This window comes from Ursus arctos, unplaced genomic scaffold (assembly GCF_023065955.2).
Source record: "Ursus arctos isolate Adak ecotype North America unplaced genomic scaffold, UrsArc2.0 scaffold_19, whole genome shotgun sequence".
Taxonomy (NCBI): Eukaryota; Metazoa; Chordata; class Mammalia; order Carnivora; family Ursidae; genus Ursus; species Ursus arctos.
Genome location: NW_026622863.1, coordinates 46,641,435 through 46,667,690, shown reverse-complemented (window position 1 = coordinate 46,667,690; position 26,256 = coordinate 46,641,435). Strand labels below are relative to the sequence as shown.

The 26,256-nt window shown below is 52.8% G+C and overlaps 1 protein-coding gene across 3 annotated transcripts; it reads right to left on the bottom strand.

Annotated features, from left to right (window-relative positions):
- Positions 1 to 11,709: 11,709 nt before the first annotated feature.
- Positions 11,710 to 26,228, bottom strand: LOC125283313 (uncharacterized). Of its 3 annotated transcripts, XM_057314496.1 has the most exons (10): positions 26,012 to 26,228; positions 23,848 to 23,979; positions 22,724 to 22,825; positions 22,297 to 22,443; positions 19,793 to 19,936; positions 17,610 to 17,750; positions 15,920 to 16,051; positions 14,564 to 14,728; positions 14,162 to 14,308; positions 11,710 to 12,488 (listed from the first exon to the last, which is right to left on the bottom strand). In XM_057314496.1, exons 1-10 carry the CDS (start codon positions 26,055 to 26,057, stop codon positions 12,259 to 12,261), a joined length of 1,386 nt encoding a protein of 461 aa, XP_057170479.1. In that variant the 5' UTR covers positions 26,058 to 26,228; the 3' UTR covers positions 11,710 to 12,258. The 3 variants fall into 3 exon arrangements, with proteins under 3 accessions (XP_057170479.1, XP_048079958.2, XP_057170480.1); XM_048224001.2 differs by lacking the exon at positions 26,012 to 26,228 and having other exon boundaries at positions 19,793 to 19,939; positions 23,848 to 23,955; XM_057314497.1 differs by lacking the exons at positions 23,848 to 23,979; positions 26,012 to 26,228 and adding an exon at positions 23,013 to 23,645 and having other exon boundaries at positions 19,793 to 19,939.
- Positions 26,229 to 26,256: the final 28 nt, after the last annotated feature.

The following is a 26,256-nucleotide window of genomic DNA, read 5'->3' as shown; positions in this document are numbered from 1 at the left end:
GGGAGCAGGGGGAAGGGGTGATGAAGGGGACCCAGACCCTGGAGCCAAACCCAGGGTCAAGTCCTGGCTCCCCCACATACGCGCTGAGTGATCGAGGCGAGCGACTTGCAAGTCTCCGCCTCATTCCCCTCATGTGTAAGATGAGGCCAGTAACTACGGGTAATAGTTGAGAATTAAGTGAGTTGATACAGATGCAGCGTTTGAGATAGTGCACGGCCCGCAGCAGGTGGTCTGTGTTAGCAGCCCCAGCATTAGTATCCTGATCACATTCCTTGCTGTGTGACTTCAGGCCGTCCCCTGCCCTCTCTGAGTGCACCGCGGAAGGCAACCTTGCTGCCCCACAGGGCAAGGGAGGCCTGTGACGATCGTGAGCCTGCCCGTCTCTCCCTAGGCCAGCGTGCTGGGGTTCAGCTGGAGGAAGGAGCCCGGCATGAGGGCATGCCAGCCATGGGAGCCCTTCTCCTTAAACACCCAGACCCGCCCTGTTTGCTAAACTAAGCTCAAACGAGGGACCACTGTCCCCATCAGACAGAGAGGGACCGAGGCTCGGACTACACCAGTGACGTCCCTGCGCGGAGGCCCAGCCAGGACTCAAACCCACGTCCCTGGGCTCCCTCATCCCTCTGAAGCTCTCTGTTCAGCTACATGTCTTTGCCTCCCTCCTTGTCCTTGGGCTGTCCCTGTCCATGCCCCACAGAAAGTTGTCCTTATTACATTGTTCCTGCCAGGTCTGATCCCCCATCCCGGGGGGAGGCATTTCTCCCCTGCTATGCCCACTCTGTCTGCACCCTGTCCCCCTAAGCCGTGTAAGGATATGGTCCAGGGAGAGGAGAGCGGGTGCTGTGGCAGGTTCCAGCAGCCAGGGCCAGGCAGGTCAGTGGCCCCTGGGGTGCGATTAGGGCTGAGGGAGCTAGGGTTGGTCCTGGAAGCCCCTGCCTCCCTTCACCCACAGAGCCCAGCCAGACAGTCCTGCCATCAGGGGACTCACCTGCCCTGCAGGCTCTCCCTCTCGCCTCACACTTTGCCCGCTGGTGGGGTCTCCTCTCCTGTTAGCCCAAGGTCAGACCCGTTGCTAGGACCCATTATAACAGCAAGCCGCAGCTTATTGGTCAGCCCACCCTAGCACAATAATGTGACAGTGATGTCAGGGGGCGGGGTCCCACAGTGGGGCAGGGACCCCATCCCCCAGCTGCTCCTGGGGCCCCCCTCTCAGTCCCGCTGGGCCCTCAGTCCCCCCACAAGGGACCCAGAGAGATCTTTGTAACGCCAAGATGTTCACAACCCATCTGTGGTCTCTGTCACCCCCAGGACATAGTCCCAGCTCCGAAGCCTGGCATCCAAGGGCCTGACCCTGCTCACCACCCACCCTCTATTTCTCCTCCTTCCAGGCGACTGTTTTGCAAACAAGGCGTTCATGTTTCCTTCCCCCACCATCTACTCACCTACCCCCCGCGACGAGCTCCGAGGGTGCTGATTTGGCTGCATGGGGGCTGGCTGGGGGGAGAGGCCAGGTCTGAAACCACCCACAAGGTCACCTTCAGCACGCCTCTGCCCAGCCAGGCCTGGCGCCCACGCGACAGCACCACAGCCCATTTCGGTATCTGGTGTCCAGGCCTCTCCTTGCCCAGAACCTTAACCTCCTCTCTGCCCAGCCTCCCATCCAAATCCCAGCTCAGTGCCCGGTCTGGTGTAACACGTCGGTCCCCTCTGTCTCTTGGCCTGCTCTGCCGCCTCACGACCACTGAAGGTGGCAGCACTGTGACAGATGGGAAGGCGGAAGTAGGCAGCCATGTGAGTGAGAAGAGAGGCTGAGGCAAAGGCCCCCCAAGACAAGGGAGAGTTGGGGGGGGGAAAGAGACTCCCCAAGAAAAAAGAGCAGAGGGAGAGCCCAGCAGGAAGACAGAGTGGGCGAGAAACCACCTTAGAGAGAACCTGGGAAAGACTGGTCAGAGGCTCAGCTTACGGAGGGGGTTACGGAGGGGGTTACGGAGGGGGTTATGGAGGGGGTTACGGAGGGGGTTACGGAGGGGGTTACGGAGGGGAAGAAGATACGGAGCTAGAGAGATGGGACTGAAGGGCGGAGACAGAGACGCAGGGAAGGAGCTGAAGGCCAAGAGATTAAAAGACGTTTGCAGCGGTTTCCAGATCCCAAACACACAGACCTGGACCCCTCCCCTAAATTCACAGACATGCACACCCGGCCCAAGAGGGAAAGTAGAGACCCAGACCGTCCAATACGGTTACTACAGAAAAGCAGAAATCAGGCCGGTGAGCAGCCCACGCACATTCAGGCACGCAGACCTGCAGCCCAGGAGAGACTCCGCGAAGACAACGCACGCGGGCCGTGGCTCCTGGAGCCCACCTCCCCCTTCACAGCCTCGTTCATTCGGCCCCCGCTCCTGATCCCCACTGCCCAGTCAGCCACGAGCCAGCGCCCCCAGAAGTGCCTCAGACCCAGGCTCTGCCCTCGGGGGCTCCAGGTCGGAAGGAAAGAAGATGGTCCCAACCCCGGGGTGACTGAGGGCCAAGACAGCGGCCGGGCACCCTGTGCAGGCTGGCATGCTGCCAGGGGCACCTCTGCCAGCTCCTGAGGGCACCCGCCGGGGAGAGGCTGCGCCCTGCCCTGTCTGCCAAGCCTTCTCTTCCCTTTTCATTCATCACACATTCAGCACCTCTCCAGGCCCCATCCTGAGCGGCAATGACCACAACAGCCCTGGGCTCTGTCCCATGCAGGAGTCCCATCCATCCGCAGACAGTGACAACCCAGGATGGGATGGAGGACTCCAGAGGGCTGTGGGAACGCCAAGGGGGCACCTGACCCAGCCTGGGGGTCTTCCTGGAAGAGAGGGCACCTGAGCTGAGATCTGTGAGCCTGATGCACTGCTAGGGAGTTGCAGTCCAGGCCATGGGACCAGCCCGTGCAAAGACCCTGAGTTGACAGAGAGCTCTCATTCACCCAGTAATTCAGTTACTTGGTCACTCCACAGACATTTGCTTAGCCCTGGCCCTAGGCCAGTCCCTGCACTGGTCCGGAGGTGTGAATCGCACTCATCCCTGCCCTTACAGACCTCACAGGCGGCTGGGGGCGACTGACACGGCCACGCACGAGGCAGAGCACCCACTTACTGGGTGTTTACAATGTGTCAGGTGCTGTGAGAAGCCCGTCAGATGAGGGTAGCTCATTTACTGGGACTAGAAATCTGTTCTCCCACCTGTCATCCCCAGACAGCCATAAAACCCAGGAGCTGAGACTGGATTCGAGAGGGAGACAGAGACAAATGAGATGAACACCTTTATTCATTCATTCTTTCCGCGGGTTCCCTGTATAATCAGATCAAAGGTGCCACTGGTTGTCAGCTGCATCATTCCCATCCCCCTAACAAGGGGACAAATTGCTGGCAATGCAAGTATGACACGACGTTTCCTTATCACTTAAAATTTTTATTTTACACTTACTCTTTGTAGACGTACATAGAAAATACAGATTTTTTTTTTTTATCGTCTATCACTTTGTGTGTGTATCTAACTGGGAAAATACAAGGGAAATAAATTGGCTAAGCTGTTCCTAACCACAGAGTCTGACTCTGTGGAATCGCTTCTGCCTCTGAGCCGTGGACTTCCCGGCTTTCCCACCCTCCACGTCCTCTGTGCCATCAGGAGCACATCCATGACCACATCCAGGCAGCAACAGCGACGTCGCAATGGCTGCCCGGCTGACAGTGATTGTAAAGTTGCCATCAGCTGTGACTCTTACTGATTTCAGAATTGCTAAAATGTGGGGGCAGGGGGAGCGCATCTTCGAATCAATGAAGGTGATTCCCAAGTGTCCACTCTGTGTCTGCCAGGCTGGAACAGCAATGACAGAGACAACCCTTTCCTACAGGCGGCAGTTTCCGCAGCCTATGCTCATTGTGCGCCAAGGACCCAGCATAGGACTCCCAAGAGTCCAGTGAGGGACACAGAACTCTCCCCTGACAGTGACAACCCACGGGGGTAAAGTAGGGATAGAGTCCCCAGACAAGTGTGAGAGCCAAGGGGATGCCTGACCCAGCCAAGGACTCCATGTCTCCTCAAAAGCCTGAAGCACTTCCCTAGGAACATCCACTCATGTGGTCTTCACCTTGTCTCCATTCGCCATAATCCAGAGGAAACTGGAAGTTAGTCCCTAAGGACTCATTCATTCATTCATTCATTCATTCATTCCAATATGCACTGGCTAGACATAGTTGTAGGCGCTGACACACAGTCGGCCCCTACCCTCGTGGGGCTTCTATTTTTTGAAAGATAAAGATAATAATAAAAAATAAGGTAGTATCACATGGAAGAAAAACAATAAACAAGAAAGCAAGGAGAAGGCTGGTAGGCTGCCTGCAACTGTGGCCGCCAACCATTTCTCCCATCTCTGCAGGCACACATCACCCTTCCCACCAAGAGCGGAAGTCTCTGCCCTCTCCCTTTGAACCTGGGCTGGCCTTGTGACTTGCTCTGATCAACGATATGTTCCTGAAAGGACTTTCTGGGACTTCCAAGCTCAGGTGTAAGAGGTGGCAGTCCGCTGTCTCTTTCTCAGAATCTGAGCTACCAAGGAGAAGTCCTGCTACCTAGCTGGACAGACCCCATGGAGAGACAGAAGCCACCCAGAACGTTCAGGCCCCCACTGACTTCCAGCTAAACACAGCCACAAGAACCACCCCAGCTGCTACCACATGGGAGTGGAAGAACCAGCTGAGCTTAGAATTTCCCACTTGTGGGACAGACTTGTGGGAAATAAAGCATTGTTTTAGGCCACTAAATAGCCAAGTGACTTGGGGGGGGAAGTGTTCTATTTTTGATAGAGTGGTGCAGGAAGGCCTGAGAAAGTGACATTCTATTTGAGCTGAGGTCTGAATGAAGTAAGGACACAAGCCATGTGGACATCAGGGGGAAGAGCATTCCAGACAGAGGGCATGGATGTGCAAAGGTCCTAAGGCAGAACTGAGTCTCATGTGTCTGGGGGAGGATCACAGTGGCTGATGTGTTTGGAGCAGAGTGACCGAGGAGAGAGGTCTAGGAGATGAGGTCTGAGAGGCAATCAGGGCCCAGATCTCGTGATAGACTGCAGTGAGGACCTATACACCTGTTACCTGGGAGAGCATCGAGGGCCTTTTGGAAAGGGTCATGAGAGGGGCACAGGGATGAGGCAGGGATCTTTCTGCACTAAGTGACACAGTTTGGTTAGAACCAGGGCCAGGACTATGGCCAAAAAGTGAGACACTGGTCTTGGGTGTACAATTTAAGGGGGTGCCAAAAAACTCAGTTATCAAGACAAATGATATTGTAATGTAATGCTTTTTTAAAAAATAAAAATTAATGCAAAAATCCATGACATTTCAGTGAAGTAGACCCCAAAATTTTAAATAAAGGCCAGCACCATTCAGAGCCATGTTGGTGCCTGAAGCAAAAGGAAAAAAGTGTACCCCTGGCTTTGATGAAAGCAAACTCAACAATAATATATATTTTTAAATCTGCATCTTGGCTTATCACATTTTGCTTTAGAATTCTTTTTGAGAGAGAGAGAGAGAGCCCATGCATGTGTGCACAGGAGTGGGGGGAGGGAGCAGAGGAGGAGGGAGAGGAAGAGGGAAGGAATCCCAAGAAGACTCTGCACTGAGCATGGAGCCTGACACGGGGCCCCATCTCACGACCCTGAGGTCATGACCTGAGCTGAAACCAAGAGTTGGACACTTAACTGAGTCACCCAGGCACCCTTTATCTCGCTTTCGGTCAAGAGAATTTTCATGCTTGACAGTTTCTCTTGGCCAGATGATGATGTTAAATAAATATTAATTGACTTACACTGAAATAAAATTATGTTAAATTCTTTCTTGGTATAAATAAAATACTTTAAAAATGATGTGTATTTTAATATGCCCCTCATATTTTTTTAATATTTTTTTCAACTACTTTAGTGTTGTGGGGGAAAAAATAACCATTAAAAAAGAAGCCAAAGTATGTATACAGGGCCTTTTTCATCAGGCTTCAATATGGCTCTGCATGGCAGTGGTCAGAACCCCAAGATGTTGCTGAGAAGTGTCAGGGGGACAGGGCAGGTCTGTTTCCTGAAGATGGTAGGCAAAGAGGAAGGGCTGGGAAGTCAAGGTCTGTTTGCAGAGACATAGTCCGGTGCCCCCACGAGAAGGTCAGGCTAAAGAAGAAACACTTGAGGCCAAGCTGGCATCACCTATTAGTGAATTAAAAGCAAACGTTCCTTTCAACCCATATCCCTTCTCCTGAAAATCTATCCCATAGATGTTCAAGGGCTGAAGTAATTTAATTGACTGCTTCCTGGAGTCTGTGGGGGGAAGGGATGTCCAGGGGGCCTCATCTGGGTAAACGTGACACCATGATACCAGGGAAGGCAGGGGAAGCTGCTCCTTGAACCACCCCACTCACCCCCACCCCGATTCACTGTGTCTTTTCATTTTTAACTTTCAATTCCCCTTCTTTTTTTTTCTTTTGTTTACTCATTTATTTGAGAGAGAGAGAACAAGAGAGAGAGCACAAGCAAGAGGAGCAGCAGAGGGAGAGACAGAAGCAGGCTCCCCCCTGAGCAGGGAGCCCAACGCGTGGCTCCATCCCAGGACCCTGGGATCGTGACCTGAGCCCAAGGCAGACGCTTAACCATCTGAGCCCCCCACGTGCCCTGATTCCATGTCATTACACATTTTAGAATTGTCTTTCAATGCATTAAAGGCATATGTCATCCAAACTCTTAAAATAAATCAGATATTTCCTAAAGACATATAGAAACACAAACACTGCTGTCGACAGGATGTTTACCACTGACTCCGACAGTGGGGAGAGGCAGAAAGGGAACCAGGGATTCCTTCAGTAGGACCGCGACTGAATAAATGTTGGTACATCCACTCCATGCGCCGTGAAGACCTTACTATCCAGCCACTGAAAAAGACGAATCAAAAGACTTGGAGAATTTCCATGACGTGCTGTTAAGAGAGCAAAGCAAGATGCAGAGGAGAGCTGTGGCTAATATCCTACTAAAGACCAAAACACCCTTACATACCAATATACATATGTATGTGTGTAAGTGTGTAAGTGTCTACTCGTATACGGATATCAGCGCATGCGTATGTTTGTATCTACACGTATTTATGCATCAAATGTCTATATGGGATTATTTGACTTTGGGGAATAACAGGAGGAGCTCCGGGAGGCTGTTAACTTGAAATCCCTGGGAGGGGGAGGTCCCCGGGGAGAGTCTATGGGGAGGAAAGACGGAGAGAAGGGAAAAGGAAAAGGGGGAAAATTCAAAGCATGTATATTTGTAGCAAAATTACAAGTATGGTGCTCGGGGTAGCACTTATCTCCGGAGAGGAGGAGGAAAGGCAGTGGTCAGGGAAGGGGCCACTGGGGATTGCAGCTGTTTTGATGCTTCCTGTCAGCTGAGCGGTGAGAGACACTGCTTACTCTTTGTTTTTGTGTGTTTTAAGTCATTTGTAATAAATTTTTAAGAACTGAATAACGTACTCACATTGGTGCCCTTAAAGAAATTTAGGAATGTACAATAAAATTAAACCCTCTGCGCAGGCTAGACTCCCAGTATCCCGTCACCCCACCCCCACCCCTCACCCCTCCACCCTTCCACACACACACCCCTGCAGACTCCAGGGTCACGGTCACCAGATGGCTGTTTCTGCCTGCAAGCATTTCCTGAGCACCTCCGTGGGCTCCCAGCTCAGCCGACGTGGATCATATCCTGGCCCCATCCCCTGGGCCTCCAATCTCACAGAAACATCTCTTTCCTTCCTCGCCACCCCAGGCTCCTCTGCACCCCACCTTAAGGCAGGCATCCAGCCAGGCAGACAGGAGGCCATAGCTGGTAGGAGAAAGAAAGGGGCTTTGGGAGTCCAACACACATCTGGCCGTGTGACCCAAAGGGTGCTCCCCCTCCCCAACCATAGTAGTTAAAGGCTTTTATTTACTTGTGTTGAACTCTGATTACTGTGCACATATGGTCCTCACCAAGGTCACAAAACTAGTAACTGGCAAAGCTGGCACTTGAACCCCGACAGACTGGTACCACAGTCCTCACTCTTTGTTTGTTTGTTTGTTTGTTTGTTTGAGAAAGAGAGAGCAGGGAGGACCAGAGGGAGAGGGGGAGAGAGAGAATCTCAAGCAGGCTCCACTCTCAGTGTGGAGCCCAATGTGGGGCTCGATCTCACGATCCTGAGATCATAACCTGAGCTGAAATCAAGAGTCAGACGCTTAACCGACTGAGCCACCCAGGTGCCCCCAGAGTCCACACTCTTAACCACCGTCTCTCTCTTTGGTGTGAATCCCAGCTACGTATCAAGGTACGCAGTGCTGATATGATTTTTCTATGAGGACTTGAGAAGAAGACCACAGCCCCAGCAGTGAGGGGAGATCTCCCCTAAAGGCCGGGACATCCAGGGCCTTTTGCTAATGGACAGGGATGGGAGCAGGTCAGGGAAGCTCTCAGCTGCTTTATCTTAGTCTGTCCTCCCTCCCAGGAAGGACACGTAATGCAGAGGTTATGTGTGCACGCTCTGACGCACGATGAGGTATTTCTGGGGAAAACGCGATGTCTGGGATTTGTTTGAAAACTTCTTGGCACAAAGAGGAAGGAAGAGAGGAGGGGGTAGGAGTAGGAAGGGAAGGGGGGAGGGCGGACGGAAGAGAAGACAGATGGAGAGAGGAAAAGAAGAAGAGAGGAAGATATGGAGGAGAGGGGGGAGGGAGGGAAGGAGAAGGGGACGGGAAAGGGGATATAATTGGCAGAATGTGGGTAACTTTTGACGCGGGGGCCATAGAGAGGGGATAGATACCTGAAGGTTCATTATACTATCTTCTCTACTCTTGTGTGCATCCTGATGTTTCCTCAGTGTTTAACGGGGGGCAAAATTTATCCTCCAGAATCAGGCAGATGTGGGTTCAAATCCCATGGCTGCCACTTCCTAGCACTTTCTCCGGCAGTCTCCATTGTCCCTGTCACACAATCATAAACAGTACAGCTGTTGTGGTGATTAACACCCCAGCAGGGGACAGCGTCCATCCGTTGAAAGTTGAGGACGTGCCAAGCCTTATGCTTGGCACACCTGACAGTAACGGGAGGTCAAACTATTACTACCTCCCTCTTCCCAATGGGAACGCAGGGCTCAGAGACGTTCCGAGACTTTTCCAGGCCACACAACGGATCACTTGTGAAGCCACACTGCAAACCCGGGTCTGAGTCCAGAGATCTTAACCACGACCCCGTCTAGGGCAGCAGTCTTGAGATACGCAGCTCTGCCCCCCATATCTGCCTTCTCTTCCCTCTGTGGTCTCTGTACTAGTCAGGATGGGCCATGTGATGTCACGGCAGGAACAAACAGCCCGACGTCTTGGTGGCTTTATCACAACAACAGTGTATTTCCCACTCGCACGGCAGGTGCACTGTGGGTGAGGCTCACGGACTCTGTGTGGAGAGTCTTTACAAGGACATGCCCATCCTTCAACACTGGGCCCGGTGACCCCTCGGTCCACAGGAATCCTGACTCAGCAGCCACAGATGCGTCCAGCTACGTGACGTGTGACCTTGAGGGGGACCCTCAGAGGTCCCTGTTCCTCATCTGCAAAATGACGGTCTCTAATGCCTATGCACAGGGCATTAAATCAGATAAATGATCGGAAACAGCGACAGGGCGCTTACCACAAATCGAACGTCCTTCCCTTTTCTCTCTCAGCAGTGTCAGGAAGTGAATGTTTGGCCCCAAAATTCAGAGGTGAAAGCCCCGGCCCCTCAGCGTGATGGTATTTGGAAGTGGGGCCTCTGAGAGATCATGCAGAAGGGGTAGGAATGCGAGGCTGTGGGATGGGATTCGTGTCCTTACGCGAAAGGGGAAGAGACCAGAAGGAGGGCCCTGTCTCTGCCACGTGAGGACACAGAGAGAAGGCGTCCACCCGGAAACCAGGAGGAGGGTCCTCACCAGAACCCAACCACACTGGCACCTTGACCTCACACTCGCAACCTCCAGAGTTGTGAGAAAATGTCTGGAGTGTAAGTCACCGAGTCCGTGGTGTGTGCTTATGGCTGCCCGAGCTGACTAAGACAAGAAGCAGCCTCATGACCGCCACCCACTGAAAGCGTATTACCTGCTAAACGCTATCCAGATACATTCACTTTTTCAGGAACAATCACTACTCCCATGTTACAGATGAGGAAACCGGGCCTGAGAGAGGGGAAGGGACCGGGCCAGTGTCATTGTTCCTCGCCTGCGGCCCCTCCTTTCCACAGCCTGTCCTGCTGACGGCTGCGAGTTGGAAAACCGCATTTCCCAGGCTCCTTTGCCACCTGACTTTGCCAAGAGGAAGCACTCCAGGTCAGAGGGTTAAAACCACACCTCCTCCACTGCTGCTTCTGGAAGCATCCATGGAACTGGCCGTCGTGCCTTCTGCGTGGTCCCAGCCCTGGCCACACAGCCGGGGTGGCTCAGTCAGGGAAGCGGCCAACCGTTGATTTCAGCTCAGGTCATGACCTCGGGGTGGTGAGATGGAGGCCCCAGTCGCTGTGCTCAGTGGGGAGTCAGAGCCTGCTTGAGATTCTCTCCCTCTCCTTCTGCCCCTCCCCCTGCTTGTGTGCTTTCTCTCTCTAAAATAAATAAATAAATCTTCTTAAAAAAGGAACCCTATTTTGTGCAGAATCTGGGGTCCAACCATGGACTTCATGAGAGGCGGGGTCCTCTCTCAACCCCAGAGACTGACTCTTGATTAAGGGAAGTCAATCAGGATTACCGTCACCTTGACAGGGATCGGCTGGCTCCATTTCAGCCAATGGGACGTGAAGAAAGTCAGCCAGGGGACAGGGTTTCCGGGAAGACAAGGATGGGAGGCCACGTCCTCCGGCTTTGGACGTGGTCATATGAGGGCCAGTCGCTGGAGCTCCAGCCACCATCATGCAAACTGAGGACGGCAGGCCAGCAAGCTAGGTTCTCAGTGACTCCCTTGACCTGCTGAATGAATGGCCCCTGGGGGCCCCACCTCCCTTCCTCCGGTTCAGGTGTGTAGTCACGGTTCCTTACTGCTCCCACCTCGGGGCCTCTGCCTTTACAGTTCCCCTGCCTGGAATGGCCCCGTCCGCACCCCACACACCTGCACGGCCCTCTGCCTCACCCCCTTCGGGTCTTCACTCAGATCTCACCTTCCTGAGGCCTCTCATGTAAAAACGCACCTCTCCTGCCGGCCTCCCCATTCCTCTTCCCTGCGCTCTGTTTGTTATCTGTCTCCCCCACTGACACATAACCCTCCTGAGAGCAGAGAAGTTTCTTTGCTATGTATCCTCGGTGTCTAGAACAGTCCTTGATGCATAGCATGTGATCAATAAATATTTGTCCAATCAGCACCAAGTGATTGCTTTCGGTTCTTTTTGTTGGACTTTGTATTACTTGCAGCTGAAAGCAGATGGTTCCCGGCATTCCGCCTCCTGCTGAGTTCCCCATCTTTACCTCTCTGCTCAATCCTCTGGGTCCAATGCTGGCTCGAAAATGACACTCACTCCAGACGGAGCATTTGCTCTTAAGCCTGCCCTGGCTCCCAGACACTGTCATCCGCTGGTCTCCTCGGGTCCCAGAGCCCGCGGAGGGGAGAGCGGACCACATCAGGGCCCCATTTGAGGCTGTGATGGGAGAAGAAGGAAACCCAAACCACTAGGCATTGTGGGATGCAATTCATTCAGATTTGGTGACAGTGGGGAGACTGAGCCCAGACAGAAGAGGGACTGTGGTGGGGGTGGAAGGGGTGCTCTAAAAGCCTGGGAAGGGGGTGTATTTGGTCCTCAAACCCCATCTTGGCTGCCCAAGACTTTTCTAGACCCTAAAGAGGGAGACAGAAGGAGCTGCATCCCAATGTTCAGGAAAAGAGACACAGCCCTAGTCTGAGGAAGTAGCCTGGTATTGGGGACCCCCTAGTTTGAGGAAGGAGGCTTAGTCTTTGGGGCCCATGGAGGCATCTCTAGTCTGAGGTCTGAGGAAGTACAGCCTAGTCTGAGGGAGGAGGTATAGGGACCCTGGTGTTAAGAAAGAGGAGTAGCCTTGGGGAAGCCTGTAGTCTGAGGGAGGAGGCTCCCCCCTGGTTTCCGACTTTTCTCACCAGAAGTTTCCAGGCCTAGAAATGCCAGAAGTAGGGGGAGTCAGGATGCCATCTAGCCACGTGGGACACAAGCGGGGTTGAGTGCCTGCGGGGCTAGGGCGGTCGAGGGGGGCCTGCTCAGGAGAGGGCGGCGGTGCCCAGGGCCACCAGCATCACGGACAGGGTGAGGTAGAGGCCCCGCGGCGCGCCCGAGTGGCACTTGGAGTCCATGATGGCCCTCTGGCTGGTGCTGCAGTGGGGCCGGCGGGTCAGCCGGTGGCCAGGCAGCGCCAGCAGCCCCTCAGTGGCGGCAGGGGCACCGCACAGGTCTTGGGAGCCACAGCCACTCACGCTCACGTTCTGGCCGCCTGCGGAGATGCGGGGGAGGACGCGCATGAGGCCGAGTGCTCAGGCAGGTGTCCCCAGGGCCCACACGCACCTGCCACCGTGCACCACCCCGGCCAGCCCCCGTCCCTATGCCCGGGCCTTGGCGGCCCCTGACCAAGCCCATTTCCCCGCAACTCCCTGCAGCCCTGCGGGGCCGCCTGTCTCTCCAGGTCAGAGCCTTGGGATCTGCCGAGTTTTCATAAAACACAAAACTATCACGTCCAACAGGAAACGTGGGAACGGACCAACCCTGGGGGCCAAGGAGGCCCTCCGACCCACGTCCTTCGGAAAACTCACTGGAAACGTTGGGATCCCCAAGCTGGGGCCTGGTCCCACTGTGCCTTTCATTGTTACTCTTTATACCTTCCATGTATGTTGCAGGCTTTCTCTTACTTGTATTCAATATTCATAGTACTGAATGTATTCATGACTGTGACACCGGGAGGTCACTCTGTTTCACACACCCCACCAACGGACTTAGTGCCCGGGCTTCTCAACTTCTTCCTGTGCCTCCTGAGAGCCACATACGGTGGAAGATGGTACAATGTAATACATTTTTATGTAAACATAGATATACAAACGTAACCGGTTTATTGAGATTTGGTGGGGGATGTGAAAGTGATCCAGTCTTATTTTTACCAAAGAAGAACACCTCACCACCATTGTGGCTTGTTTTTAAGTCCTTATCTTTTAAAGAAATGTATGGAAATACTTAGGGTTCAAGTGATATGATATCTGAGGTTGCATTCAAAATTATGTGGGGCGGGGGTAGAGATGAAACAGGATTGGCCACGAGTGGATAATTACTGGGGTTGGGGGAAGGGCATGTGGGATTTATTAAACTGTCCGCTCCTGTATTTAGCTTTGACCTTCTCCATTAAAAAAAAAAAAAAAAAAGCGCCTCACAGCATAGTCTGTATTTGTCTTGGTTTGCCCTGAACTGGGGTATGTTTCCTCGCAGAGCCATGATGGTCTTAGATTCACTGAAATGCCATACATAGCACTTACTATGTTCTAGAACTTTCTCTCTCTCTCTTTTTTAAGATTTATTTATTTCTTAGAGAGAGTGCGAGCAGGGGGAGGGACAGAGGGAGAGGGAGAGAGAATCCTCCCTGCTGAGTGCAGAGCCCAAACCGGCTGGATCCCACGACCCTGAGGTCATGACCTGAGCTGAAATCAAGAGTTGGACGCTTAACTGACTGACCCACCCAGGTGCCCCTGTTCTAGAATTTTCAGTACAGTAGCCACTAGCCACACACGGCTATTGCCCAGTAGAGATACGGCTGGTCTGCGCTGAAATGGGCTGTGAGTATAAAATCCACACCAGATTCCAAAGGCTTAGTAGGAAAAAAACGAATGTAAGATATCTCGTTTATAATTTCTTATGCTGATTGCATGTTGAAATTACAACTGTTGGATAAATTGGGTTAAATAAAATATTAAATTAATTTCATGTTACTTTGTACTTTTAATGTGGTTCCTTGGAAACTTTAAATTCGACATGCGGCTTGCATTCTATTCCTTTTGGACAGTACCCCAACTCAAGCACGCCCAAATCCAAAACCAACGTGCTCACTCTTGGGCACGCACCATGTGTATGTACACACATGCACACGCGTGCGCACACACACACACACACACACACACACATTACCTTCTACAAGCACCAGGTCCAGCTGGACACACTCCGTCTCCCCACTGGGACACTGCATATAGAAGGAGGAATTGCAGGGCCCCGGCTGGCCGCTAGGACACGTAGGACACAGGAACTCACTCAGGGTGTGTGTGGTTGGCAGAACTTCTGTAGAGGAGAGGGTGACAGTCAGGAGGACTCTCAGAACCTCCAGAGCCCTCCATGCACTCACAGGCTCTCCCGCAGGGGGATGACCTTCTTGGGATTTCCCACTTAGCTGGGATCAGGGTAAAGTCGGGCAGCCTGGCTGGGGAATGGGGATGCTGCTGCCTGCCCGCCTTCCTCAACTTAGGACAAACTCTCCTCCACAGTCACCCCACCGCTTCCCTGGCCACCCACGACTGCTTTCTGGTGGCAGCGTACCGAGAGGAGTGAGTTCTTGGCAGTTGCCTTGGCAACAGGTGGAGTTGATCCAGAAGCCCAAGTCTACGCTGTAGGTGAACGCAGAGATGGAGTTGCCAAATCCACAGTCCTTGGAGGCCACGCAGGAGCCACTTCTCCAGACAACAGAGTTACCGTCCTCTAAGGCTGGAGAGATGTAGAGGGCAGGCTTGTGAGGAAAGGCGATCATGTGATGTCTCCCGACCTATCTACGAGCACCTCATGGGCTTAGCCAGAAACTTCTCAAGGATCCCAGAAACGCCCACCACCGGGCCTCGTACACTATCCTTACTACCCCTACTTAAGTTGTTAGAAGACAGAGAAGAGCTGGTTTCCAGTTCAACCCCCCTTCCCGTTTACAGAAGAGTCTAGTTTTTCCCTTTATGGGGCAGTCTGACAGAGGCCTCCTTGCCCAGAATGTTGCCCTAGATACCAAGATGGCTGCAACTGGATCTCCCATCCCCCATGCTTTTCTGCATCTTACCCTTACCACTCCCACATCGAGAGGTGGGATCCGTTTCCTCACCCCTCAAATCTGAGCTGGCCTTGTGACTTGCTCTCATCGAGAGACTGTGGTGGGACCGACACTGGGCCAGTTCCGGGCTTCTCTCTTAAGAAGCCATGGTTCCCACCTCTTCCTTCTGGGAAGCCAGCCACCATGCTGTAAGGAAGCTCAGCAAGGCTACTGACTGAAGACAGACCACACACACAGAGGCCCCGGAATGAAGAGGCTGTATTGAACGTTCCAGCCCCAGCCAGGTTCTCAGAGAACACAGCCACATGGGGGACCTCACCCTTGGAGCACAAGACCTGCCTACACTGAGCCTCGTCAACCTGCAGAATAGTGAGAAATAATAAATTGTTGTTTTAAGCCACAAAGTTTTTTTTAACCGTGACCCCAAAAAACAAAAATGAAAACACCCCACAAGATATAAAATTTGCCCTCTTTGGATTTTTAAGTGTACATTCAGTGGCGTTAACTATATTTACACTGTGATGCAACAGATCTCCAGAACTTTCTCTTTTGCAAAACTAAAACTACCACCGTCCTGTTATTTTGACTACCCTATGTCTCTCATAGAAGACGAGTCCTGGTATTTGTTCTTCTGTGACTGGTTAGGCCTCTACGCCTTGAGCTGATCTGACACTCAGCCATAAATATCGAGAGCAATGTGGCATCAGATCTTAAACTCACATGCTCCCTTGGAACCAGCCTCTGGCCTCCATGGCTGGAGTCAGGGCAGCAAACATGGCGGGGGGCTGGCAAGGAGAGGTCCTGGTCTGCCTCAGGCCCCCTTTCTGCGTCCCCCACCCAACTCTGTCTCCAGGGACACTCACCCAGGATGCCCAATGTCTGCAGGCAGTAGTTCCTATCTGCTGGGCAGAGGACAGGGTCACAATTATTGAGGCCTGAGCAGGTGAGACAGGTGGTGACCTTATCCTTGGTCAGAGTTGTAGCTGCAGGGGGACCTGGGGAGAGAGGAAGATAAGCCAGCTGGAGAACCACGTGTGTGTGTGTGTGTGTGTGTGTGTGTGTGTGTGTGTGTGTCTGCAATGATGAAGTCGGCATGCCAAGCACGCAGGCCTGTGTCCCTGTGTTCACACGTGGTTGTGTGGGCCTATGTTGAATTCTGTGTGTTCTGGAACTCTCTGTGGAAGGGTGGGGGTGTTTGCGTGCGGCTCCATGGGCCCCTGTGTGAGAAGGGGTCTAGGTGCGTCTCTGTGTGAACAGAGCACCTGTCTATGTGGATACTTATAAGGCTGGTTTTGTGGGTCTGAGCATGTTTCTGTGTCCGGGTGTGTCTGGGTTTCCAGCAAGGTTTAGGGCGCCTGGATACAGATGTTGGACTACAGATGTGAACATCTCTGTAGAATGTTGGTAAAGTGTTTCCGCACGTCTGTGTGCGTGTTGTACTTTTATATGTTTGTGTGCTTTCCCCTGTCCGTGCGCACGGACCCGACAAGGGAGGAGTCCCTGCCTGGATGGGTTACATGCCCGTAGGGACCGTATATGCAAAGATTCCCTGTCCTGTGTTCCGGTTGTTAGTTACCCTGTTTGGCCCTTTACATATCGTACATTTTGAGCTCCTGGGTCCACCTTTTTTCCCCTTCATTGCGATCATTAATTTCATCCACTGTTTAGTTTTTAAAAGTTGGACTCCAACAGCTGGTGATCTGAGGAAGAAGCCAAGGTGCGAATGGATTCTCCCCTGCATCACAGATCTGTCTTCGCTGTACGGTTTCTAACCAAAGGGGCTTCCACGTCCCTGGAGCTGAGGGAAGGCTGCTCTATCCAGCTTCGAAAATTGCCTTTCTCACCTCCGAAACGTCTCTGATCCTGTTCAGTTGTCTCACTTAAAAAACTGTTGCCCTGGTAAATACAATCTCAATTAGCACCTCTCTTTTCTGGAAGACAAAACTTAATGTCCGTATTCTTTGTTAAGCCGAAAGAAGACTGTTGGCAAATCTGTCTTCTCTCGCAAGCGAGGAAGAGAAGGAAAGAAAGAAAAAGACCGGGGCGCCCGGGTGGCACAGCAGTTAAGCGTCTGCCTTCGGCTCAGGGTGTGATCCCGGCGTTGTGGGATCGAGCCCCACATCAGGCTCCTCCGCTATGAGCCTGCTTCTTCCTCTCCCACTCCCCCTGCCTGTGTTCCCTCTCTCGCTGGCTGTCTCTATCTCTGTCGAATAAATAAATAAAATCTCTAAAAAAAAGAAAAAAGAAAAAAGAAAGAAAAAGACCATGAGGTTTCTTGTTGAAACAGAGCTTGTATGTCTAATCTCACGCACACGACAGGATGCTTGTGTCTAGACTTGTGTGTTCCTCTGTCGGTGTGTTTTGGGCGCTGGGATACAGATGTCGATGTTTGTGGGTCTGTGGGTGTGTGCTCTTATATGGGTAATTGCGCTCCCTGAGAGCATATTGGTAGGGGGAGGGGATACCCTGGAAACACATAGGATTGGGAAGGGCATGTGGGATCTGGGAAGGGCAGAGAAGGTGGAATCTCTGGGAGTCAGGGTTCAAAGGCACCTGGTGGGGTGGGAGTAGCCACATAGTTGCATTCAGGCTTGCTGATGAGATGAAATCCAGATGCTTCCGGGCCCAGGGTCGTGTTCACTTGCAGGTGGCAGACATTTGGGGTAGCACAGCCCTTCAGGATTTGGGGACCCCCTGCAGAAACAGGGGGAAGCAGCAGGGGGAGACTCAGAGCCAGAGCCTTCCCACCTTGATTTTCAGACTTTCTCTGTCTGAAAGTTCCCATGTCTCCTGATAGTTCTATATATGATTCATCTTCAAATCTGCCCGGTCATTTCTTACAACCTCCTGATGCCTGCTCCTTTTTGCGATTCTAATTTTATTCCTTCGACTACTTCTCATACAGTTATGTTCTGCAGCTGATAATTATAAGAGCTGAGCTCCTCATGAGCCCACATCTCTTGTCTGTTGCCTCTGCTCTCACTCATGGTGACTTGTCCTCTTGCGCATTTCATGAGCTCTGACTGAGCTCGTATTTGGTTGATGTTGGTGGGGGGCTCCTGGGGGCTTTTCATGGAGAGGATTTGCCTTTGTTTATCCTGAGAACTAAGAGGCACTACCAATCAGGGATCATTTCAGTCTCCTTCCAAGGTCCCTGACAGGTGGAACTCTAGGAGTCCGCTCTCCAGCCATGCTATGGACCCAAGACCTAGTCACCCCAAGCAGGGTGCAATCAGCATTTCTTCTCAGGGCCACTGTGCTTTTCAGGTTTGCTTACTGCTCTTCTTCTGATTTCTGCTCACATTTTCACTGTGTCTGGGGACCCGTGGAAATTCCCCTAACTTCCTATAAGCCCCCAAAGCATGGGAAAGTATTTTTGTACAACATCCAGTTCATCGGTAAACAGTGGCATACTGAGGGGGAGACTAATGGGAGCCGGCTCTGAGGGGGTAGACTCTTTGTGGCGCATTTAAAAACAATAATATGACTGGGGGCGCCTGGGTGGCGCAGTCGTTAAGCGTCTGCCTTTGGCTCAGGGCGTGATCCCGGCGTTCTGGGATCGAGCCCCACATCAGGCTTCTCTGTTAGGAGCCTGCTTCTTCCTCTCCCACTCCCCCTGCCTGTGTTCCCTCTCTTGCTGACTGTCTCTCTCTGTCAAATAAATAAATAAAATCTTTAAAAAATAAATAAATAAAAATAAAAAATAAAGACAATAATATAACTGACTAGGGACGCCTGGCTGGCTCAGTTGGTAGAGCCTAGGACTCTTGATCTTCGGGTCCTGAGTTCAAGCCCCGTGTTGGGCATAGAGCTCACTTTAAAAAAAATTATAATAAAAATGACTAAATATCAATCTGCTTCTTTTTAGTCACCATATTCCAGCATTTTTAAACAATGGCAGTCCCCCGGGGCAGACTAGTCCCACCACCTGTGTCCCCCCCACACCCCCAACCTCACACACCTTCCCTGTATGCCACTGTTAGTAGCAGGAAGACCCTTCAGAGGATCCAGTCTGCCAGGAGCAGAAGCCCAGACCGTTTCTCTCTGTCACTTTGTTGGCTTAACTCTGGTCAGTATGGTTCTATTCCAAGCCTTTCACTCAAACAGCCTCTGCCCCAACCATTTGCAAACACATAATGGTGATTTTAAAATACATCTGCAAACTCCTGGGCACGTGAAGAGGTGAGGGTCTAGGCTTCCTCCCCTTGAAACCAGATGGACTTCTGTGACTGTTTCAACCAATAACGCACAGGAAAATGACATTGTGTGACTTCCAAGGCCAGGTCATAAAAGACCACGCAGATGCCATTTTGTCTGCTGGAATGCTCACTCTTAAAGTCTTCAGTCACCATGGAAAGGTGGCGGCAGCCATGATGTGGGGAAGCCCAATCTACCCAATGTGGGGCAACCACATTGGAAAGGCCCAGAGTCTATGCGTGTGAGATGCTCGGCAAGCCCCCTAGTTGCTCCCGGACCTGCAGTTCCAGCTCGGGCCACCCTCTGCCTGGGATCCCACGAGAGACTCAGAACTGTGCAGCTGCGCTCTTCCACAATTCCCACCCCACGGAAGCTAGAAGAGTTAATAAGACGATGGCCATGACTTTAAGCCGCTGCATTTGTGAGTGATTTGCAATAGGGTAACCAGAACGCACATGCAAATGAACCTTGAGACTTATTCATGCAGGTGAGAGGGAGGCCTGCCACCCAGATGCCCCCTGACGGGAAGGAACCCCTACCTCCGCTCCATGTCCCATTGAGGGTAAGACACACAGTCTGATCACCGGTGCAGTTCATGACCAAACGGGAGTCACACAAGGCTGACTTATCCCCGAAACAGTAGTGACATTTCACTCCGTTGAGCTGGGCTTCGGGCGCCGCCTCTGCTGGGAGTGGGTGAGGTCAGGGTGGGATGAAGGCTAAGAACCCCCCTCCCCCGCAGCCCCCTGTTCTCACCCCGCCCCACCCCCCAGCACAATCCAGAGCATTTTCCTCCAAAGTGGGACCGGCCTGGTCTCAGCACCTCCTGCCAACCCCTGAAGACGTGTTCTGAAGAGCAGCAAACAGCCAGAGGTGAGGCTGCCCCACGCTGGTCATTTGTCCTAAACGAACCTTCGGGCTGGATCCTGTGGGTTCTTTTATTCATGCCACAAACATTTCTTGAGCACCTACTGTGTGCCAGACCCTGTTCTGGAAACACAGCGCTGACCGCACAGACAAAAGCCCTCCCGTGAACACACTGAATTCCAAAAGTGATGAAAAAGTGATTGTGTTGGGGCGCCTGGGTGGCACAGCGGTTAAGCGTCTGCCTTCAGCTCAGGGCGTGATCCCGGCGTTTTGGGATCGAGCCCCACATCAGGCTCCTCCGCTATGAGCCTGCTTCTTCCTCTCCCACTCCCCCTGCTTGTGTTCCCTCTCTCGCTGGCTGTCTCTATCTCTGTCAAATAAATAAATTTAAAAAATCTTTAAAGAAAAAAAAGAAAAAGTGATCGTGTTATTTTAGGTTTTAAGGTATTGTGGTGTTCTGCCAAAAAGCAGAGCTGTGGCCTCTGGGCTCTCCACCACCTGATCAATTCCAGAGCTTTCTTAGAGATCTGAAACATTTAAGAGAAAACTGCTCAAGCATATTTTTTCTGAGTCAAAACTAAGCCACCAATCGTTTTCATGTGTGTTTATATTGCAACATTGGCAAACAGAAAAGTTGGCTAAAGAAGGGTAACAGGGTGGCTCAATCAGTTAAGCCTCCAACTCTTTTTTTTTTTTTTTATTCGACACAGATAGAGACAGCCAGCGAGAGAGGGAACACAAGCAGGGGGAGTGGGAGAGGAAGAAGCAGGCTCATAGCGGAGGAGCCTGATGTGGGGCTTGATCCCATAACACCGGGATCACGCCCTGAGCCAAAGGCAGAGGCTTAACCGCTGTGCCACCCAGGCACCCCAAGCCTCCAACTCTTGATTTCAGCTCAGGTCATGATCTTGGGGTCGTGGGATCGAGCCCTGCATCAGGCCCTGCGCTCAGCACAGAGTCTGCTTGAGCCTCACTCTCCCTCTCCCAGTGCCCCTCCCCTGCTTGTGTTCTCTCTCTCTCTTGCTCACTCTCTCAAATAAATAAATAAAATCTTAAAAAATAAAAAAAGAAAAGAAAAGAAGCGAAGGGAAGGGAAAAGGAAAGGAAAGGGGAAAAAAAGAAAAGAAACCTGGTACGTTCCCTTTGGAATGTGCTGTGAGCATAAAACACACCCTAGATTTCAGAGGCTTAGTTTGAAGCAAAAAAAGAAAATATCTCATTAATAATTTTCTGTTGATTACATACATGTCAAAAGGATAGTTTAATGTGTTACCTTAAATAAAATACCTTCTCAAAGTTAATTTCACCTGTTTCTTTGTACTGTTGAACGTGGCGACTAGAAAACCGCTCATTACGTGTGTGGCTCGCACGGCATTCCTACCGGGCAGCGCTGCCCCAGCAAAAGCCATTACTCAGAGCATTCCGAGATAGTCCCTTTGATCTCTGTGTACACATAGGAATTTTGTCTAACGCAGTTGTAATCAGTACCGGCATTTTATATACCGCACGGCATGCCTGCCTCTCAGCTTGGAACTGGCGGTCTTATTTGGTGAGCGGCACAGTTTTTAGGAGGAGGGAAATCCCCGGTGGTTGAAAGCGTGGCTAGCAGCCCCCAGTGTGGAGCTGTCTCCGGTCTCCCCCGCCTCCCCGTTGCTACACCTGCCAGATACTAATTCCTTCTTTGGAAAAATCACCGAGCAACAAAACGTGATCTTTATCACCGCTCAGACCCAGGTCTGGAGCCAGGCCAGCAAGGAGACGCTCCCTCCCAAGGTCATGCAAGTGCAGAGTCAGCGCCTAAAAGCGAATGCCTTGTCAATTCTGCACCCTGGGGCCTCGCCGGCCTCACCCTAGACGGGGCCTGTTGCCATCCCTCCATTTCTTGCTCTGCTTGGCTAGCCCTCAGGGGAGCTCCTCTGCTAAGGAGAAATAAAACTTTGGGGCTCCTCCCCAGCCCTCCAGTAAGTGAGTGAGTGCCACTACGATTGCTCCAGTGCCTGCTACAGGCCAGCCCTGTGCTGGAAGGCACCCCCTGCCAAGTTTATTTCCCACCCATTTTCCAGATGAGAATACTGAGGTTCTCCTTGCCCCGGTCAGCCAGGCAGAGCTGGAAATCGAGGCCAAGTTCCCACAGCACCCTTCCTGGGGCTGTGACCCCCAAGTCCTGCCAACAAACCTTGTCGGGTGGCCCCTTTGCAGTTGTTCTCACAACAGGCCGTGCTGACCCAGAGACTCGAGTGGGGGCCATAGGTCAGGGTGTAGACACCTTCTTGGCATTCCCCAGGGGTGACACATGACCCGTTCTTGATGACAATCCCATTTTCTGGCAATAGAGGTTGAGGAGGAGAGATTAGAGACTCTTGTCCCCCCCCCCCTACACCCACCCCGGACCACAGTCCCGTCCGTAGCAGTCCCCAGAGGTCCTCAGCTGGCATGGAAGCCCCCGCAGCCCCACGCCCATCCCAGGGACCCCGAACTGAGCTATGAGACAAAGCCTGTGGTCTCCAGTCCCAGGGTGGTTCTTCTATGCCTCCCCCTCCGCACCCCAACCCCTGCCCACCCGCTTTGTCGGTCCTCCACCCAGCACCCATCCGGCCCCCCACCCAGCTGCATCTGGCTAAACAAGCAGGCTTCCTTGGCGGGAGGACAGGTTCTCTCGGTGCAGTTTCCCAGCAGAGAGCAGGCTGGACACGTCTTGGCGGTCCCTGTGGGGAGAGAGGAGTGATCAGAGCCTGCGATGTAAGGAGGAAAACACAGGCGTGCGCACACACACACACACACACACACACACAAGATTCAAGAATAGGACTAAGGGCTGGGCTATTCGGAGGCAGGGATCAGCATCGCTAAGCCGGAGCCGCTGGCGATCTCCAGTTCATCTGCAGTTCTCACCAGGGAACTCTTTCTCCAAACACCTCCCTCGCAAGCCGGGAGTTGAACAGATAAAAGTGGAATGTCCCTTCTTGGGCTAGGCTGGGGACAGCTGTGTCCGTCCGGGCAGCCTTCTTGTTGATCTGCAGAGAGGCACCTGGGGCTCTTCCGAGAAACCTCGGGGCTCGAAGAAGCACAGTTTGAAAACAGCGAACCTCGTCTCATACACCTGCCGCTTATAGATGGATCCACGAGGAAACTGAGAGCAGATGGGCTCAGAGTCTCCCTCAAGATCACACAGTGAGATCCTGGCCAAGTGCCAGGTCACTTGATCCCCAACCTGGGCCAACGGGGGCAGAACTAGAACCAAAGGGGAGACAGGTAGGCAAAGTAAGGAAAAATAACGGCTCTCGGCTCTCAGTAAGATTCCCTTTGGACAGGGCTACATATGGCCGGATACTGTTCTAAGCTCTTAAAAAGCTCTTCAAACGTATTAATTCCATGGGTGGCCCCAGCAGCTTTTTTTTTCTCCCCAACAGCTCTTTGAGAAGGGTCATCATCACCCTAATTTCACAGATGGGAAAACGGAAGCACAGAGAGGTTCCGCAACTCGCTTAAGGTCACCTAGCGAAGAAGTGGCGGAGCCAAGATTTGAACCCTGGCAGCCTGACTCCAGCACTACGGTCTCAAGCACAGTTCAGCTGCACCTGCTAGACAGAAAGCCGAGGGGGGAGGGGCTGGGCCTCAGACTCTGAAGCTGGATTCACGCGTGTGAACCTGGATGGTCTCTCTGGCTAGCTCGCTCTCGCTCTCACTCTCAGTCCTGCTCTCGGGGGACCACACGCAGTGTGCCTACCTGCTGGGGCGGCCAGCGCTCCCAAGAGCGCCAGAGCAGTGAGGAGCTGGAACATGATCCAGGCCAGAGGAGAGGAAGCAGGACACAGGTGACCTGGCCTTTTATTCAAGGGCCTTGGCTTGGGTAGCAGCCCTGGAAGAGGGAGAGCAAACAGCCTAGGGAGATAGCAGCCCCACCTGCCATCCTGGCCGTTGGGACACTTGGCCGGGGGCGGGGGCTTAGGGAGCATGGAGATGGGGAAACTGAGTCCTGAGAGGCACGTGGGAGAAATCTGAGCTACTTCTGAGGCCAAAGAAAGACAGATAGGCGTGCTGGTATTATTATTGCTATTATTAACAAGCTCCTGATGGTTCCAGAGAGATGTTAACCCTCTAAATCCTTACCAGAGTCCTACAAGCCATCACCCTTCATCCCGGGAGGGAGACAGTATTCCAAATACTTGCTGTCCGTCAGGCCAGGCCAGGCTATGTGTCAGTAACAGCTCTGCCCAACAGCTGGACGGTGAGCTGGCGGTCTCCACTGATCTGGTGTTTCACTCTGAATTGCTGGAACATGGGGGTGCCCTGGGGCCACCCAGATAGGCCACCGGTGGGGAGGGGGGAACTCAGGGTCTCGGGATAGCAGATTTTTACCAACCAGAACTGGAAGTATTTCAGTATCTTAACAGCTGGTATAGCTGAAATGAGCTCTGAATTTACCCTCATCGTAGAGGGAAGGAAACCAAGGTCAGAGTCACGAAGGCCCGACTGCAAAGCTGCAAAGTGAAGACATTGGCATAACCAGAATTGGAACCCAGGCCTCTCAAACTTGACTGGCGGGCTTCACTGAGAAGGAGGAGGGAAGACAGCCCCCTACCCTTCCCTGGAAAATGGCCCGCCTCAGCCAGAGGAGGCCTGCACTTCTCTCCTGCCCCCGCCTCGGACTAAATGTGCACTAGACATGCAGCCTTGATTTGCACATCTGTTCAATGGGAATAAAGCTGATCTCAAGCACCCCAGGGCTTGGTCTCCGTCAAAGTCACCCCTTCACTGCTTTGACTCCCCACCTGCCTCGCCTTTGAGGTATAACTCTGGGGCTATCCTTTCCCTTGCTTTGGTCCTCAGTAGATCCGTCCACTGAACTGGCCCCAGGGCCTACCGCTGATGCTGGGTACGTGGCGGCTGTGTGCGTGTTGGAGGACTCGTTCGTGCTAGTGATGCTCAGACTCCAAGGAAACCACACCCCCATCCAGAAGAGAATGAGCACTTTGGACCCAGATGGCCTGGGTTCAAGTTCCAGTTCCGCCCACTTCAAGCTCGGTGACCTGGGACAAGTCAAGTCACCTCCCAGAGCCCCAGTGTCCTCATTCGTCCAACAAGGAAAGTAGGAGGACCTGTGTCAGAGGCCCACCGTGGGGATTAAATGAGTTGATGTATGCAGACCGCCGAGGACGGGGAGTGCCCTGTATTGTCACCATCCTTCAGCAGCGCGCCGGGCAAGGCTGGGGCTGGCCTCTCCCCTTGGCTCAGAGGAGAGATCCCAAACAAGAGAAAGGACCTGTCCAAGGGCAGTCGCAGGCCTGTCGGGGCTTCCCAGACTTCCGTGGGGGGGGGGGGGCTCGATCAGCGGGTACAATCAAGGAGCTTGTGCCTAAAGGAGGTGGGAGCCTGGGGGTCGCTTTTCCTGTGGGGTGCTATGGCAGGGACACATCTAGGGAGAAGGCCCACCGCCTTCCCGGGTGGACCCAGAGCTCTTGGGTCCAGGCGAAGTGGGACAAAGAGGGAACAAGTAAGTCCCCCACCCGAGTGGAGTCTGGAGCCTGGGAGGAGGGAGCAGCTCTTGGTGCTTTGCGACTAGAAGCCCAGCTCCTCAAAGGTCAGCTGATAACTCAGGCTGGGCAAACAGGCTGGGAGCCACACAAACACGAGGTGAAGTGTATGAAGGGTAGGGAGGCAGGCAAAGGACCAAAGGACGTGTCCTTGCCCTTAATTTGAAACCTGGAGGTGAGGGGCCGTGGGAGGGGTTACATTGCACACAGACAGGCCTCTGGGCCTCCGCACCCCCGTCGCAGGTGCAAACCGCAGCATACGGGAAAGCCCTGCTCTGCCCCTAAAATCCTCCGCTTGAAAACAATGCAACCTGAGTTGCAGCTTCCTCTTTCCCAGCCCCGGGGGGATAAAAGTACCTTCGTGGGGTTCTGCGTTTTCCCATCGCGGGCTGTTACAAGCCATGTTGCAATGAAGAGCTTTGTGCCGCTATCACTTGAGACGTGTGCCAAGTTCCCCAAGTGGTAAGCGGTTTTACACATCAAAAGGCTTTCCTACGTCTGTCAGTTTGGGGAGCAATTGCAGAATCACCCTTCCTGGGACGGTACCAGCTCACAGTCCCACCAGCTGCCTAAGGGCGTGTCTGCTTCCGCTTGGATTCACC

What these genes read in the sequence shown, in the direction of transcription:
- LOC125283313 (XM_057314496.1), bottom strand. Translation starts at nt 26,057, where the DNA reads ATGGCTTGTAACAGCCCGCGATGGGAAAACGCAGAACCCCACGAAG. An exon ending in CAATGGGACATGGAGCGGAG is followed by an intron (nt 17,751 to 19,792) that starts GTAGGGGTTCCT and finishes CTGTTTCTGCAG; the next exon opens with GGGGTCCCCAAATCCTGAAG. An exon ending in GGCTACTCCCACCCCACCAG is followed by an intron (nt 16,052 to 17,609) that starts GTGCCTTTGAAC and finishes CTCTCTCCCCAG; the next exon opens with GTCCCCCTGCAGCTACAACT.